The sequence below is a fragment of the Marmota marmota genome, unplaced genomic scaffold (genome assembly GCF_001458135.2).
Source record: "Marmota marmota marmota unplaced genomic scaffold, marMar, whole genome shotgun sequence".
In the NCBI taxonomy this organism is placed as follows: domain Eukaryota; kingdom Metazoa; phylum Chordata; class Mammalia; order Rodentia; family Sciuridae; genus Marmota; species Marmota marmota.
The window spans coordinates 11,132,107-11,150,567 of record NW_026000057.1 but is presented as its reverse complement, the minus strand read 5'-3'; the positions used below and the strand labels follow the sequence as shown (position 1 = coordinate 11,150,567).

The following is an 18,461-nucleotide window of genomic DNA, read 5'->3' as shown; positions in this document are numbered from 1 at the left end:
TAATTGACTTTATTTCTTGACTGTGGTAGCAGCCTTCTGAGGTGGCTCTCAGTGAGCCCTGCTTCTTGCTATTCATGTACCATGTAATTTTCTCCTCTTGAATATGGGCAAGATCTATGGACCCGGTGAAGTGATGGGATGTCACTTTTAAGATGAGGTCATAAGAGACCATGACCCCTCCTCCCAGTACGCTGTCCCCTCTCCCTCTGGCTCTTTTTGCTTTGCTGGCTCTGCTGCCATATTGAGAGCTCTCCAGATGGACAGGTGTGTGTGTGACCAGGACTAAGGACAGCCTGCAGCCCAGGTCCAACAGGAAACTGAATCCTGCCAACACTCACACAGATGAGCTTGGAGGCAAATTCACACCCCATCGAGCCTTTAGGTGACTGAAGCCCTAGTTGTCATCTTGAGGGCAGCCCTGGGAGAAGCCCTGAAGCCAAAGACCCGTTGACAACATCTTAATTCCTGATGTACAGGAATAGTAAAGTGTTGAATGTTCTTGTTGGAAGTCACTGAGTTTTCTGCTCATTTGCTTTGCAGCCACTTCTAACAAATACATTGACATATTTTTTTATTTCTGCCTGTAGAATAGAATATTAGCCCCATAATAGGACAGACCATCCTTATATAGTTCCCTTTGTGATGCCCAGAGCGTAAAAAGAGTCTAGCACATAACAGATGCTCAGTTTTACTAAACAAGAAAAACACAAGGGCATAGGCTGTATGTACATAGAGCATGTAAGGTCAGATGAAATAAATATTTGAGCTGGGTGTGGCGGCACATTCTTGTAGTTCCAACTACTCAGGAGGATGAGGCAGGAAGATCACTGGAGTCTGGAGCTCCAGAGAACAGCCTGGGCAATACAGTGAAACCCCATCTAAATGAATAAACATTTGCTGGATGAATGATTTAGAGACAAATGTGTGAAGGGTAAGGAAAAGAAGGTGTGTCTGGGCTTATCTTTAAGTGCCTACAGCCCCATTATGGACTCAAAAGATGCTGAAGGAGTTAGCAAAGAACAGATCAGAGCTGGGTTCAGTGGTGCACACCTGTAATCCCAGCGGCTCAGGAGTCTGAAGCAGAAGGATCAGGAGTTCAAAGCCAGCCTCAGCAAAAGCAAGGCACTAAGCAACTCAGTGAGACCCTTGTCTCTAAATAAAATACAAAATAGGGCTGGGGATGTGGCTCAGTGGTTAAGCACCCCTGGGTTCAATACCCAGTACCAAAAAAAAAAAAAAAGCAAAGGAAGAGCCCACAATGGACTTCACAATAAGTGGCATAGAAGAGGTCATCGAAGCTGTAGGGGCAGAGGAGATGACACAGTGAGAGAGAGAAGACAGGGGGCACAGACTGCTGCAAGAGAAACCTTGCAGGGTCATTTCTAAGGCAAAATTTCTGACTGGGACAGAGACACAGCATTGGTTTTGACTGTCAGTGGCACAGCCACCTCGCAGGCTGCTGAGCTCACTGTACCTCTCTCTCAACTCTCTTACTGTGAAACATTCTCAGACCCCCTTCAAAGCCACTTCCTGCCAGCATGCTGGTCCAGCCGACATCTTTTGTCTATTGGCTCCTGCCAGCACCCAGCCTTTCCAGACCCTGAGGGTGTCTCATGGTCAAAAGCTAAGAGCATCCCCCACAGTCGTTCTGAACATCCTTCCCATCCTAGCCAGCTGTGAGCATCTCATCTCCCAGCTGACATTTCACTTCCCATCAGGAAGCCCCCCTTTTGTCTCCAGAATACCCACCGCTTATTTTTCAAAGTTCTGCTCTGCAGGTCTCAGGCAGAGTAGTTAAACTGGCAAACTGTGTTTGAATTTGCCCCTATTATCTTAAATTTTATTTTTCTAAGATAAAACCTAAGGAGCGTGCACTGTGTGTGGGGCCAGTTTAGATTCCTGGTGGGGACATGGACTCTGGTAGCAGTGATACGAATCTAGTCCCCCAGTATATGGAAGCCTAGAGGGCTGGGTGCCAGATACCACTCTCTGGATGGCTGGAGTGAGAGAGGTAATTCCATAGGCAGAGCTCCTGGAGGTGGGGTTTGGGCTTAGGAGGGCTCCAGGCTCCTCACTGAATGCTAATTGGTCTGGAGATGTTAAATCGGTGCACCTCCAGCACCCAGTACCTACAGGTCCACACAGAAGACTGCAACCCAGGGATCTCCCCTGGGTTCCAATTATGTGGTGGGGGAGCCAATTCTTAGGACTCTACATCACCTGCAGACCCCATGTTTTCTGGTCTCAGATTCAGTCTCCAATTTTTCTTGCCCCCGCCCTTCCGATTCCAGATGCATCTCTCCCAGCTGGTCCTGCAAGCAGTCAGATTGCAGTGGGTGGGGTAGAGCTGGGTGGGTTCCCACAACCAGGTGTCCCCCGTGTAAACCTTTCTCCCATTTGATTTTCTCCTGGTCACTTAAGCACACTCTATGTCGTGCAGTGCGTGTTTACTAGGCCTGTATTTCGGGCCCAACTTGGGTTTGCCAGGAACAGACCCACTCAGGTGCCAGCTCCAAAGCAGTGGCTGCAAAATGGCTCCTTCCTTTGTCCTCTGCATGCCACTTGGAGAGATGGTGCCTTCTTTCCCCACACATAGGTACCGTGCAGTGAGTCCTTCAGGTTTGTTGGGCAATGTCCTTGGTCTCTAAACACAGTACCCAGACATGCTCCAGGCCTCCCCAAAATGCAGGTCCCTTTAATTCCCTTGTCCCTCTACTATGCTCATGGAGGGACCCCCTGGCTGGAGCTTCTGGCCCAGCTGTGGCAGCGGCTCTGCTGCAGGGGAGTTTGTCCTTATTATATCTGACCACCTGTGTCCCTAGTCTGCTGTGAATGTCCAGTTTTAGGTTCCAGTAAGGACACTCCCACCCTCCCCATTTTTTGTTCCCCCACCTTGTGGGCAAAGCTGCCTGTCTGCTTTCTTGGTTTCACGCCATGGAGCAGCCAGGAACGCGACCTCCTCTCTTCCGCCATCTTGGATCTCTTCCCAATTGGATTCTTAATAATACATTCTTACAGATTTTGTGGTTAGCAGGAATTATCCTTATCTCCCTGAGTTTTGAGATCTGGTCTATGAAAAGGGTCACAAAAGTCTCCCCCTTCAGCATAATTTGGGTTCCTCTTATCAATATTATTTTGGGCCTGCATCTCTCCTGCAGATAACAGGAGCAATGTGACATCTCCTGTCTACGTGAGCCAGGCAGGGCTGCAGGCAAATTGCTTCTTGGGAAAAAAAAAAAAAGCATGTGGGGGTCAGCCTTGTGGACCCATTTTGTAGAATTCTTTTTTTTTTTTTTAATTTTTCTCTTAACCTTATGTTCCCACCACTTGCAACTGTCTGTCCCTTATCATGATGATGGACTGGTACGTGCCACTGGCCCATTGCCTCAGGTATGTTTGAGCACAGAGGTGACATCTGGTGAGACTAACCAGTTCATGGGCCTGGTTTCTCTGACGTGAGTTGGATATGCCCGTGCATCCACGTGCTTTTGATTTAATAAGTCCACGTATGGTCATTATTTATTGGCACGGTCTGTGCCTGATGACTGGGCTGTGTGGAGGGTGGTTGTTTACTGGCACAGCACAGAGTCATTCTGCCTCAGCACTTGCACTCAAAATGGAGTCACTCAGGCAAACTGCTGCTTTATAAAACAGAGCCACTTGGGTTTGGCACTGCTGTCCTATACATCATGGAGTAACTCGGTGCAGGGCACAGCCTGCGCTCCACAGAAAATCAGGAGACTTCTTGTGGAGATGTGAAGTCACAATAGCCAAGTGGCCTGGATTACTGAGTCACACCAGGGGACATTTGCCCTGGAGCATCATGTGCACCTGTGAAGGAATTAATGTGTTACTGCACAGTAACTGAGAACTTGGGATTGAATGTGTCCCCCAGAAGCCCATGTTGTAAACCCCCAAAGCAACCGTGCTGGGAGGTGGGGCCTAGTGAGAGGTGCTCGAATCTCGAGGTCAAGGGCTCTGTCCGTTCTGTTTGCTCTTGCACTTCCACCTTCTTCAATGTGATGACAAAGCAAGTCCCTTGCCGGACGCCGGCACCTGGCTCTTGGATGTGAGGAAGTTGGTGGTTTTGTTCTTGTTAGCACAGTGTGGTCGAGGACACCTAGTTTACACCCACCAGTACAAACGCAGACCTGGAGGTGCACTGCTGACCTAGTGAATAATTTTAAAAATGAAATAAAGGAGGAAACAAGTGTTGGCTTCCATTCTGTGGGACTGTGGGTCTAGAACATAAATGGACTTGGGAACCCAGCTGGCCCCAGGGCTACATGCTCCTTTTATGGTAGGAATTTGAGTTGCAGCTGAGTGGTTGTACTGATCCCCAGAGCTGTAGCCTCTTCAGTATCAAGGTTATACATAGCACTAGGTCTATTCCTTCCATTTAAGATTTCAAGTAAATTCCACATCTACAATGAACCAGTAAACGTCGCTGGGTAAAGTGTGTGCCTGCGTTCGCTTCATTTCTAAAACTGAGGTTTCCTTTATAAATAATTGGTTGAAATCCAAAAATATTCTATTTTACAAGCATTTCTTTCTCCAGCAGGAGCATTAAATTTTTCAAATGTCTGGGTCACGCAGAAATAATTATTTTGAAATGTTAATTCAAGTTGGCATAAATATCACGGTAAATGTCTTTTAACAATGCTGAATTTTAAAGATGACTTTTGTAATTCTTACCTACTATTTTGATTAATTGTAATTAGATGGCCCTGAATTTTGTATATAGGCTAGACTCATATTTAAAGACATTCTCATGTGCCTTTAATCCTAGCCCAAGTAATTACTAAATATTTCATTTTATAGGGCTTTTATTAGGGAATGCTTACTGAAAGTTTCACTTTCTCTTTGCCTTTAAATTATGGCCTTTTATAGCATAATGTAAATTTTACTAGGACTTTGCCATTTGTTTTTAAGGTACTTTTCCCCATTGTTAAATAAAATATACTTTCCCTTAAGATTTAATTAAAAGTTTTGGGGAAGGGCCAACAGTAGTAACACATGCTTACTGTAGAGAATACCCTCCCTGCAAAAAAGAAACATCCAAAAAGAAAGTGAAGATCACAATCCTGTTCACCCACTGCCCACACCATCTGCAATAAGGTGTCGTACTGCCTGTAAGCTGGGCTCTGCTACTTGCCTGATCATTCTCTTACAGTGATTCCTAGAGGCTTCCTAGTATAGGAGTCCCCCCTTATCCTCAAGGGACACCCAGTACGTGTCTGAAACTGCAGATAGTACATATTCTGTATGCACCACTCTTCCCTCAATGCTCTGCAGTGCTGCCACACAGGACCAGGGTCGGTCTGTCCTTCCATGTTTTATGACGGGTGCTTCCATTGCATCACCACACTGGTGTGTGGGGACCAGCATTAAGTAAAATAAAGGGAACTTGAATGCACACCATCAAGCCACTAACTGATGGGTGGCACCCATGGAATAGACATGCTGCACAAAGAGATGATTCATGTCTCCAGTGGAGTGGAGTGGCACCGCACAGGGCTGCATCATGCAACTCAGAACAGCAGGCAATGGAGAACTCATGAATTGTTGGTTTCTGGAACCCTCTATTTAATATTTCAGACTGTGGTAAACCACAAGTAACTGAAAACACAGAGAGGAAAACTGTGGATGAGGGGAACTGGTATACTCCAAACCTGCAAATAATTGAAACATTGCCCTGTGTAATGCATTTATTTACAGGTCATTGCTGTTTTCCTTTTTATTTCATTTCATTTATTTTATTATTTTATTTTTTATATTTATTTTATTTTATTTTATTATTTTATTTATTATTTTATTTTATTTTGGTACTGGGAATTGAACTCAAGGCATTTAACTACCAAACCATATCCCAGCCCTTTTTTCTATTTTATAGAGACAGGGTCTCACTGCGTTGCTTTGGGCCTCACTAAGTTGCTGAGGCTGGCTTTGAACTTGGGATCCTCCTGCCTCAGCCTCCTAGCTGCTGGGATTATAGTCCTGTGCCAATGTCCCTGGCTTATCACTGTTTCAAACATGGAATGGATATGTTGTTCTTCATGTGTAGATATATAACATGACGACTCCTCCAGAGACCCACATCCTACACCCTGCAACCAGTGACTATGTGACTTTGCACAACACTTAGGGTTTGACCTTAGGGTGGGGAGATCATCATGGAGGACTCACTCCAATCACACGAGTCCTTAAGATAGGAGAACCTCACCAGTTTGCTCTAGGAGAAAAAAAGATGTGACCATGGAAACAGGCTCTGAGAGATGCCACAGTGCTGCCTTTGAAGATGGAGAAGAGGTGTGGGTGGCCTCTGAGAAGCTGGAAGCAAGGAAGGAAACAAGAGTCTCCTTGCCAGCACCTTGATTTGACCCTTGTGCCATCTGTGTTGGAATCCCAACGTTCAAACTATAAGAAAATGAATTTGTATTAAGCTACTATGTTTGTGGGGATTTTTGTGGCAGTAATAGAAAACTAACACCTATCTTAATTTGTTCATTCTTGAGTCAAAGAGAAATTTTTATCTTCAACAAAGTGCCTAAAAGAAGTGGCACGCTGATCCACAATGAAAAGGTCTCTCACTACTTTTAGCCTCAGAATATATTTCAAGAAATAAAAATCACATAGCTTTCCCACACACCTCCCCCGAAATCATACAACTCAGAACAAAAAGAGAAACCAAATCAAACACAATACCCTCACTCAAAAGAAGTATTTAAATCAGGATTTACAATCTTACAAATTCTTTCCTACTGGAAAAAAAAAATACTGAAAAACCAAGAGGGTAGGGGAAAAACTGGACTTTGAGGAAAGCCTTACAAGACAGGAGAATCATCAAAACTGCTAGAATTAGTACTTACACACCGTTTCTTATGTTCAGAAAATGCTAACGTATGAAAAGCAATACACTTTCATAATCTGTGCATTTCTGTTGATGATTTCTCTGGTTAAAAGCACTCTATAAAAAAGTCTTTAGAAATAACGGAAAAGAAGAAAATATTTCCTTTTGTTGTTTGATAATACTTCATTTATTGTTTTCTTGGTTTGTTTTTCCTGTTTTTAAATTTTCACTTTTTTTTTTTTTTTACAAAGCATAGAGAGCACAGTTTGGATTTTTGTAATAATAAATTAAAATGTCCAAACCGAAGCTACTGGAGAACTTAAACAATGAAATAATGGAAGTGGTATTACAGATTTTTCCTGATGTCCTACAAAACCTATACACAGATCTGAATGGCTGGGGAGATCTATTTGATTTTGCCTGGTTCCTATGAATTGCTACAGGGCAACATATTACTATCCTTTCACAATCGAATATCAGGATTGTTTGAAGATGCAGGGGAGTGGAAGCAGAGCAAATTGGTAAAAATCAGAAAGTTCAATGATGCAGCTCTAATTCCTTCTGAGGTCATAAGTTAATTAACTCAACAAAACCATCAGCAATCAGTTATTCTAGTAGGAAAAAATACCCAATGAATTCTGCAGATTTTTCTCATAATATTTTGGGGAAAAAAATCAAGTAGACATGGTTATTGTCATGTGAAAGTCAGAATATAAAAAATTCCTTAAAGACATTAAAAAAATGGAGTCACTTTTGATCTCTCAAGCATATGACTCAATGACAGAAGGGCAGCCCCCTCTTTTTCCTGTGCAGGGCCCACCAATGAGGCTTGATTTTGTTCCTCACCTTGCTTTACAGGGACTTATCTCACTATCGCTCAGGTTTAAAAACACGAAGCTGTTTCCAAATGGGGAGAGACAGCCAGGCATGGTGGTGCACACCTGTAATTCCAGCAGCTCAGGAGGCTGAGGCAGGAGGATCCCAAGTTCAAAGCCAGCCTCAGCAATTTAGCAAGGCCCTTATGCAACTCAGTGAGACCCTGTCTATAAATAAAATATAAAAAAGGGCTGGGACCTGGCTCAGTGGTTAAGTGCCCCTGGGTTCAATGCCCAGTACCAAATAAATAAATAGGTAAAGAGTCAATAATTGACCAGAATCAGGGAAAAAGAAAACAATACCTTGGGAATTGAAGTTCTGATTTTCATGCTTAAATTTTAAAATACAGTTCACATTGAAAAACTTTGTTGTATTTATGTTTCTATTTATAAGATGCTATAAATCCATTTGAAAATTGCTTACAATAATGAATAAATAGCAAAAGGAAGTTAATGCCCGATTTTTGTGCACATCACTCACTATCTTTCTTAGGAGTCAATTCCTAGGAAAAATAAGGTGCTCAACACTCACGGCTGATTTACAATCCTGTAATGTATAAAAGTGCCTGCTTCACTTGCCCTGAGACCACGTTTCATGTTTATCCTACTGTTTCTTAACTTTTAAATTAATTGTATCAAACAGTATGTGCCAAGCACAGTGTGAACAACTCCTTTGGTCCTCCCAGTTCCCTGAGGTAGGTTCCCACTATGGGACAGAAGACACTGGGGCACCGAGCGGTTCCCTATGTGGTGAAGCTGGAGTTAGAACTAGGAAGGCTGGCCCCAGAGGACGTGCTCTCTCATGGACCCTTTTCTCAGGTGGAAAGGCCCTAGAAGGCAGGGATTTCTCCTCCGTTGCTGTTACTACTGGGGCGATTCTCAAGCTTCCCCCTCTGTCAGCATGATCCAGTGTAAAGAACAGCTGTCATCATGTGGGGACCCACCCAGGGAGACTGGTGTATGAAAGTCCACTTGTTATGTAAAGAACCAGGGTGTCACTTCTTCCTGTCTTTGCTTGTGGGACTTGGCTTGTCTTCCAACCATAGGACACTGAGGTATTCTCCAATAACTAAGACTCACTTCTTGATGAGATGTGGGTACTGTCTGTGTCCCTCCAAAAGTTCAGGTATTGGAGGCTCAGGGTGCTGCTACTGGCAGGTGGCAGAACCTTAGAAGGTGGGGTCTAGTGGGAGGTCCTTAGGTGACTGTGGGTGGGAGAGCACCCTTGGAAGGTAGCTCTTTGACTCCTTGAATTCTCCCAAGAGGCTTGTTACCAAAAAAGCAGCTGCCTAGCTCCCCCCAGCTCTCTGCTTCCTGGCTCAAGTTGTAATCTTCTTGAATCCGCACACACTTCCTCCACGGGTATCCACCATGAGATGATGCAGCAAAGGGCAGCCCCCAACACAGAGCCTACACCATGCTGTTTGGACTTGGAACTGCCAGCACTGTAAGTTAAATAAACCTCTTCTTCATAAGTAGCCTGGGTCAGGTAATTTGTTATAGTGATGAAAACTTGACAAATACACTTCTTTAACTGCCAGGTAACTGTGCCCACCCAGTACTTAGTACCACACATGAGTGTGTGTGCGAGCACACACACACACACACACACAGAGATATCACAGTAGGTACAAAAGACAACAGTATATTCTGATGCTGTAATATAGACCCCCCAGTACCCAAAACAAGACATAATCTACTTCTCTTTCACTTCACAGTCCCGGGGTCAAGGATCCAAGACTAGAACAGCACGGTGTGCCTGGGAGGCCCAGTCTATTATTATTTTGTTTTTGTTCTATCCTCCATAGCAGGGGTTAGCAAGCTTTTTCATTTAAGGGCCAGAGAGTAAATAATACAGGCTTTCTGTCACAAACTCTTGTCTTGGCAAGTAGATGAATGAGAAGTGGCTGTGCTCTAATAAATTTTATTTGCAAAACAGGCCAAAGACTTCCCAATCGTTAACATAAGGAATCTACCTGGGTGTCCGTTATAGAAAGTGTGGTATATGCACACAATAGAATACTAGCCCATCATAAAAAGGGATGAAACCCTGTCATTTGCAGCAACATGGATGGAAATGGATATTAAGTGAAAGAAACCAAGCACAGAAAAATAAATACCATATCCTCCCTTATATGTGGAAGCTACAAAGTTGATCTCAGAGAAGTGGACAGTAGTGGTTAAGAGAGTCTGGGAAGGATGCGTGTGTAGGGGCCGGGGACAGGATGGCTGATGGGTACAGGCGAGCAGTCGGATAGGAGGAGTACAGCACAGTACAGTATCTATGGTTGACAATAACTAATTGTATTTTTAAATTTGCTAGTAGAGAGGGAATCGTGTTTTGGGTTGAAATGCCAATTACCCTATCTATTCACTCTCTACACATATTGAAATGAACACTTTAAATATGTATGATAATTAGATGTCAACTAAAAATAATATATTAAAAAAAAATACCCACAGGCCACAGTCTGCTGATCCCTGCCCTACAGAGCCTGCATATAAGTCACCCAAGGACCTTGCTGAAATGGACGTTCGGATGTGGGGAGTCCCCCTTTCCAACAAGCCCTGGGTGAAGGTGATGCTGACAGCTGTGCCATCATCCCCGTGCCGCTCCGGCTCTAGTCCTTGCTCAGGCCCCACCGACCTTCCCAGGTCCCTGACGCCAGCACTGAGCGGCTGGAATGTCTCCAAGGAGACCAGCCCCTGTCCTCATCTAACTCAGCCCTGGTGTGCCTGGGGCTCTCCAGCGACTCTTCCTGTCTCCCCTGCTGTGGCCTCTCCCCGGCTCCACCCCAGGCTCACAACCTCTCAGCGCTTTACAAACCTCAGGCTCAAGCCTCCAGCCCGAAACTCCACCCACCTCCGCCATCTGTAGGTGCAACCACCTGACTCCGCTCAGGTATGTCCTGGTCACTCAGAGCAGGTCCAACCCCACCTCTCCACGCCCGCTTCCAAGCAGGGTTCCCCCCCCCCCCACTGGGTGCTCTGCCACTGAGTTGGTGGCATCAGTAGGATGCAGCCGTCCAGGCCCAGGCGGGCTGTTTGCCTCCTACCTCCTCAAGCCCCTCCCCACGCCGCAGGTTCCCGCCCACCGCCACCATCTCCACCACCCAGCTGGCTTCAAGTGGGAGCAGGGACTCCTGGAGTCCCAGAGCCCCTTCTCCATGAGGGACCTACCCAGTCACAGTGACAGAACAAGAATCAGACCAGTGGCTGCCAGGGACCAAGGGAGGAGGAAACCGGGAGTTCACATTCAAGTTTGGGGGATGATAAAAACTCTAAGTAGATAAGGTCACACAGCCATGTGAATGCACAGGATGCCACTGACCTGGACACTAGCAACGATTTAAATGGTAAAGTTTGGGTTGTGTTTTACCACAATAAAAATGACTTGGGGTGCTGGGGCTGGGGCTCAGTGGCAGAGCACTTGCCTAGCATGGGTGAGGCACTGGGTTCGATTCTCAGCACCACATACAAAAATAAGCAAATAAAAAAGACATGCTGTCCATCTACATCTTAAAAAACAATAAAAATATTATTTCAGTTGCTGAAAAAAACAAATCCCAAAGCATTATCAGGATCGAATACTTTCCAACCAGAGTCAAGTAGACACATGAGATATAAGTTCTGCCTCAAGACTACTGCCCTAATTTATTTTTCTGCTTTCATTATCCCTCACCGTCCCATCACGAAAATAGTAACAATTCATTCTTATTCCACTATATACAAAAGCAGGTAAAAATCCTCACTGTACTGGCATATTGCCTTAGCCCTAGGATTAAATTAACTAACAAGGAAACTGGAAGTGAGTGTTCATTCACTTAAAGGTGTCTTTCTTATTTCTCTTGGGATAATGTTTCCAGGGTTCATCTATGTTGGGGTGTGCATCCAAATTTCACTCCTAAGGCAGAACGATATTCCACTGTATGGATGTACCACATTCTGTTTATCCATCATCTGTGAGTGGACTTGTGGGCTTTTCCCACCTTTTGGCTATTGTGAACAATGCTGCCTTGAACACAGCTAGTCCACCTCTCTCCTGGCTAGACATCTAGAAAAAAAAAAACCCAAAATCTTAACATTATTCAATACTGGGGGCAGAAAGAAGGGTGCTTCACCCACACCAGGTCCCTAAATGGGCTATCTTAGGGTTCTCCAGCAGCTCAGCGAGCTTGGGTTAGCTCCCTGCAGAAGGGCAGTCCTAAGGGGATAGCACACCCGCTCTCCTTCCCCAGGCCCCCACTCAATCATGGCCAAAAGGAATTCATTCCAAGCAGGCAAAAATGCAGCATTCCGCCCAAAAACCACTCCAACTTGAAATTTCCAATAAAGACAAAACTATATGTAAAAATAACAGATTTTTATTAAAAGTTAAAAACGTCTTCCAAGTTTACACACAGCAAATAGATGATTCCACCTCGATGCACTTCTAACATCAACGACAAGCAGATACAAACTGGTCTGGCAAAACATGCATTATGACCTAACAACCCCTAAATACTTGAATTCAGGCTAAGCCTGCTTCCTGGGAGGGCAACTGAACACTTACCAGAATGTGCCCGGCTGCTGTCCTTGCCCCAGTGACTGGCCTGGTGGAGGGGCAGGAACAGTCCCGGCCAGAGCAGGGGGCTGAGGAGGGTTGCATGAGGCTCTCTGCTTTACTCCAGCAGCCCCAGGGAGAGGCCAGCGCTCCTCCAGCCCTGAGCAGTGTCCATCAGGCAATGCTCGACCCTGGCTGCACGTGACAATCCATGGAGAACTTTTGGGAAAATCCTGATTGCCTGAGCCATAGACCAATTAAGTCGGAAATTCCGAGAATGTGCCCCTCCATGTTCTGAAAGCTCCCTGGGCGCTCAGGGAGGGGAAACCCATGCAGTCACTCGTTCTCAACCCTTAACCTTCTTAGAAGTCTCCCTTGTTCTGATTTAAAATGCTGGCCATGCCTGACACATTTGTTGGTCTGTGAAAGTCACGACATTTTGATGGTGAGTCTTCTTCCACTGATTTATAAAGGGTTTACAAAAAAATAGAGCACCCGGATTTCATAAAAAAATTTATTTTCATATAAAAGTGCCAAAATATCCGCCAATGTCACAATCTATCTCAACAACCAGTTTACGCTAGTAATCAAAACACAAGCCTTTTTATTCACATTGTTTAAAAATCCAATTCTTTTCACACATTCCCACAGTAACTCGAGTCTCTGGACAGTGGGAAGTTGGCGTTCCGATTTGCTGTGGAAGTCCATATGTCCAGGTTCATGTAGGCACGGAATGGGTTGAACCCTGGGTAGTACTCCTTGCAGACGACCGCCTGGCTTTCCAGGTGGGCTGAGTGTTCTGGGGTGGGGCTGACCGGGCAACAACTTTCATACACATCGCTCTGCGGGGCCCAGATAGAACCAAAAAGTCCAGACATTGGAGACAAGCTTCGGGTGCTGGTGAGGTAGGGCTGGGGTATAACAGGAAGGAAGGAAAGGTTAAAGCAAAAAGAAGCTGCGGAGAGGCAACGTCAAGGCTGAATAAGCACCCGAGGACACCGCCACCCACCAACCCTGATACCTGGAAATTACTTTCTACTCCATTTTGCTCAAAGAGGATTGCTGTGAAATCCTCACCTAACTGGATAAGCTTACTTGCAATCTAAGGAAGGACTCACAGCCAAATGCCCTCCATAAATTCGTTTAAAAAAAAAAAGGATAAAATGTGGTGAAAAAGAAGGTGTTGGGCCCTATCGCTGACCCCAACCCCTGACCCCAACCCCTGACTGACCTTCCTGGGACTTTCACTGCATCTTACCACAGTGGAAAAGGGCAGTGAGGACACATAAAGACAGCTGTGTCACACGGGGCCTTTCTTGCCCAGTGACAAGAGGTCATCTACGACCTCTGCCTGATGCGGTCTAAGAGGACTTTTTCAGTGGGGGAGGTCAGAATGTCATGCTCTGCAGGTGCCCACCTGTCTGACCACGTTAGCCTCCTCCAGAGGGTGGCCAGAGGGGGCTTCTGTGATTTAAAACTGGCCAAGCTTTGGCTGAACTGAACGCTGCGCTAAAGGATTAAAGAAGGATTAAATGACCCAGAGCTGCCCCTACCGGAGAGTTGACGTAACTGGCGTGTCCCCAGGCGGAAGGCACGTTGGGTGGGGTGTTCCAGGTCGACTGAGAATTGTGATCGATAAAACTGGTCTGAACTTCTGCAGGACAAGGAAAGCCGTTGGCGTAATTCATGTTTTCTACAAGAACAGGAGACAGCAACACGGGTGAACATTTTCATAGAGAGAACTGAATTCTCAGTCTGAAGCAAAAAGATGTCAAGGTCTTACTCTACTGCCAAGTGAAAGACAAACGTTACTTAACTCTGTGTGGACGGACCAGGGGGTCATTGCATTGTCAGTCTCAAGGTTAAACCTGTCTATGAGACACACCACCTGTGGAGCCCTCCGTGGGGAAAGGCTTCTTGGGTCCTGTTTTTCTGTATTTGATGGCAGTCTTTTCAACACACAAAGCACACTTCAAATATTACCATAGATTTGAACAGTGACAAGATTCGTACCAGTTCTTAAATGGTTCTTTTTTTAAAAAAATATTTTTAGTTGTACATGAGCATAATGCCTTTATTTATTTTACTTATTTTTAGGTGGTGCTGAGGACTGAACCCAGTGCCTCACACAGGCCAGGCAAGCACTCTACCACTGAGCCCCTTAAACATTTCTTTGCTATTTGTTTTTGGTGATGCTGAGTTTCACTGTAGGAAGTGCTCTACCATCGAGCCACACTCCTCCAGTTTAAAAAAAAAAAAAAATTATCTGCTGTGCCTGTTTCAGCCACCTGCCCATGAACCACAAGGCCTGGTAAAGCAAGTGGGAGCCAACTACTTAGGAAGAAAGTTACCAAAGCACCCCCTTGTGGTTAGCAAAGAGCACTGCGTGTCCCCACAGCCCTTCCTGGAAACGGCAGCTCTAGTAGGAAAAACCATGATCAGGCTGTAATCGAAAATCAGAGCATTTTCCAGGTGATCAAGGAAATCCCACACCTCTTCCTTATTATGACAGATGCCTCAGACCCCACGTCTACAACTGTCCTTGATTTCCTTGCTAAGCTCCTTTCCTTCCTTTTGTAGCACCACCCCCAGGGGCAAGTCCCTCAGGACCTGGAAGAACAAATAAATAGGTTCTATTTCATATGGGACCTGCCTCCCTATAAACAAAACAAACAGCAACAACTAGGGCTCCAGCCGTCCAACAAACCATCCATCCTGTTTGGGCCACATAAGTACAAATGACCCAGTTCTACCTTATTTAGAGAACTAAACAGAATAGGGTAACATGCAGAAGCCCCCAGACTGAGAATTTCTGAGGGCCACGTAAGATAATGTCACTGGGATGTTCCAGCTTTTACCTTCTGGAAAGGCATTGTAATCATTCAGTTCCAACGGGCAGTACACACTGGGAAACTGGCCCTCACAAGTCGCGCTCCAGTCGATGAAACTGCTACAAAACACAAGACGTCTAGTTTCAGAATTGGGATGAGAATAGTCAAGTGGAAAAATCAAATAGTCAAAGAGGAGAATCATTTTATTTCCCAGCATCCTCATACCTGCAAATTCCCCAATTTAGGAAAATAAAAGATGATACTTTCTCCAGTCACAGAATCTAAGATTTACTGAATAGTCATTTTTTTTTAAATTTTTTATTGTTGGTTGTTCAAAACATTACATAGTTCTTGACATATCATATTTCACACTTTGATTCAAGTGGGTTATGAACTCCCATTTTTACCCCGTATACAAATTGCAGAATCACATCAGTTACACATCCATGTCGAGTCCAGACAGACACAGAGTCCAAGGCCAAGGCTTTATTAGCCCCGCAAAGAATGACTCTTACACACACACACCCAGAGGACTCAGCTACTGAAACGTCCTCCTCCCACTCCCAGCAGGACCGGCTCAGGGCAGTCACCCCTATAAACACTGCAGCTCACAATATGTTGATCACGGTTGCTGAGTGGCTCTCGTCACAGAAACGAGACAGCAAAGGCTGTTGTAATATGCTGACCCCAAAACCTTCCATGGGTTCTGTGATCAAACAAAAATATCAACATTGTCTCAAGTTTCCCAAATTGAGTGACATTCACACCAAACGGTGAATTTAAGTAGTATTGTGTCAACTACTTTTTGACATTCAATTTCTTTGATTCTTTCAAATTTAAAATGTGTTCAAGAGTGATGCTCTGGAAAAATGGAAGTCTCTTGCTGAGGGGGCAGGGATGGAGCGTGTGTCTTTCAAATTTGCCTCACGTATGAATAGGTCACTATTTCAATTTAAAAAAAAGGAAAGTCATGACAGGGCCACCAGCTTTTACTCCGGTTTCTCTCAATGCCTGGCTTCTTGTTTTCTAACACCACAATTCCAAAAGGCAGGAGAAGACACACAGCTTTAGTCCCCTGAAGTAGCAGCTGCCCCCTAATATTTATAGGGACTTCCTAGCAGACAACTCAGATTCCAACTGGGAGCCCTGGGCTCAGTGGGGTGACAGCGGGGGGCAGCGCACCTGCTGTGGACCGGGGCGGGCTCCTGCAGCACTCCGGGTGCCCTGTTCTCCAAAGCGCAGCTCAGGCTGTTTGTCAGACACACTGGCTGTGGGGGCCACAGGTCTCCGGGTGGGTACAGACCTACAGAAGAGAACAAGGTCCTCAGTCCACCTCTTCCACTCAGCCCTGGGTACCCCTCCTCTAATACCCAGTTCAACGTGTCTTCTTTCCAGAAAATACTACCCCATACCACCCACGCATACTGACTACTTGTGCCTTCCCAGACCTCTTCTGGGGTCATTTCAGGATACATGCTGAAATATAGCAGGTCACTTTAATCTTTGCTTCAGGTGGTGCACGATTACCTCCCGACCTGGATGACAGCGTGCGTTCACTACTCAGCAAGTATGAGAGGGCTCACTTTCTGTAAGGCCCCAATACAGATACCAGGAAGCAGCCATGAACAAGTGCATTCAAGTGAACAGAGATAAATGGCAAAGAAAAAACAAGCACGGCATGGCAGAGGTCCACAGACTATGATGACAAACAGCAATTTTAATTAGGACGGTCAAAGGCCCCTCTGAGGGCACATCCCATTGCAGATGTGCCAGAGGACAGGGAGGGAGTCACTCAGGTAAGGGGAATCACATGCCCCACAGTGGGGACAGTCTACAAAGGCCCTAAAGCAGTGTGCCCGGTGAGTCTCCAGAGAAAGGGGACCAGTGTGGCCAAAAAGAGGGTGTGAGGATGGGGGGTGAGGCTAGAGAACTGACTGTGAGGACACAGCTTGTGGCCCCTTGAAGCATCTGGGCACTGCCTTTGAGTCTAATGGGAAGCCACGGAGGTCCTGGGCAGCATGGCTGCAGGACACAAGGCCCCACAGGGTTCTCCCATTTCTGTGGAAGTGCTGGTGGCCTCTGTTCTGGACCATCTTTTCAAGGATTTTTGCTAAGCGAAACCCTTGGGGAATGTAGGCTCTGCCTCTAGAGCAAAGGGCAGGCAAGATTATTGCCTCTTACAAGATCTGGGTTCCCTAAGCTCAGGCTCCTCTCCTGTAACACGCCCCCACCACACGGAGGCATCCATCTGGGCTGGTGATGACAGCTGGCGCCAATAGGCGGATGCCTGTGTAGCTGGCTTGGCCTTACCTACGTTTCTGCTTTATGGGAATTAATGGCCGCTGTCCCTCTGGGTAAACTTGGTGTCCACTCTGCCATCTGAGGCAAAGCTGCTGGCTCAGTGGGGCCCTCCATTCCCTGAGGTTCCCCAGATGGATGGCTCACTCATGTTTGGGTTTAGCCGAAACCTCGTGTCTTCACAATAGACTTCACAGCGATTGTCCTAACAGTTTAGCCTGCAACTTGAAGCCACAGACTGGCAGATTAAAGCCATAGACGACAGAGTGAGGGGTGCCTCGGTCACCTGGCCATTTGGCCTCTGGGCAGGGGGCAAGCAGGGCCCTGGGAAGCCGACTGCATCTGCTGGACCATGCGAGAATCCTCATCACACAGGACAAATATTTCCTCACATCTAGGTGCTTTTATGTTCATCCCAAAACAAAATTCTGAACTCAGAACACGGCAGGTACTTCTCTGTTATCTTCTAGAGCGGGCAGACCTGCTTCTTTCATCCAGCCACCTTCCCTACTGAAATACGGAGGGATACACATCACCACAGGGAAAGCTGCTCATCACCTCCATGGTTTGGGATGGAAACGATGCTTTTCTTTTGTTCCACCTTTCAGATTCAACACAGAAAGAAGCCCTTAGGATGCAGTTATCCTACTGACTTCTCCAGGAAGTAAAAAGCAACTGATACGGGTCTTCTGCAATTTGCTTAATTATCAAAAAAAAGTTTGCGAGCAGAAGGCTGATGTTTAATTTGAAACAGGTGCTTAGCTCATGGTATTTGTGAATTCTTTGTCTTTTGCTCCAAACAAGACAACGAATAAATGGCAAGTGTGGATGACTTCAGGGTTTTTAAAACATGTGTTCCAGTTTCAGCCACTATTATGATAAGCACATTTGAGATTGCAGCAGTAAATTACAAACATTTGTTGTAATTTGAAAAGAAAGAGATGTTAGAAAGTTACATATATCTCTAAATTCTGTTCATTTTGTGACATAAATTTACTGGACAGAAACAAAGGTCCAGTTTTCTAGTTAACCCCCACTATCCTTTTTTTTTTTTTTTTTTTTTG

At 45.5% G+C, this 18,461-nt stretch overlaps 1 protein-coding gene across 1 annotated transcript in view; it reads right to left on the bottom strand.

Moving 5' to 3' along the window:
- Nucleotides 1-12,073: 12,073 nt before the first annotated feature.
- Nucleotides 12,074-18,461, bottom strand: part of Tmem131l (transmembrane 131 like) — a 167,801-nt gene continuing 161,413 nt past the window's right edge. The window contains exons 31-34 of the mRNA XM_015484360.2: nucleotides 16,282-16,402; nucleotides 15,127-15,218; nucleotides 13,822-13,961; nucleotides 12,074-13,179 (exon numbers count right to left, since the gene is read on the bottom strand). Of these exons, the coding sequence (XP_015339846.2) occupies nucleotides 12,904-13,179; nucleotides 13,822-13,961; nucleotides 15,127-15,218; nucleotides 16,282-16,402 (629 nt within the window). The 3' untranslated portion in view covers nucleotides 12,074-12,903. The remainder of the gene's footprint in view (nucleotides 13,180-13,821; nucleotides 13,962-15,126; nucleotides 15,219-16,281; nucleotides 16,403-18,461) is intronic.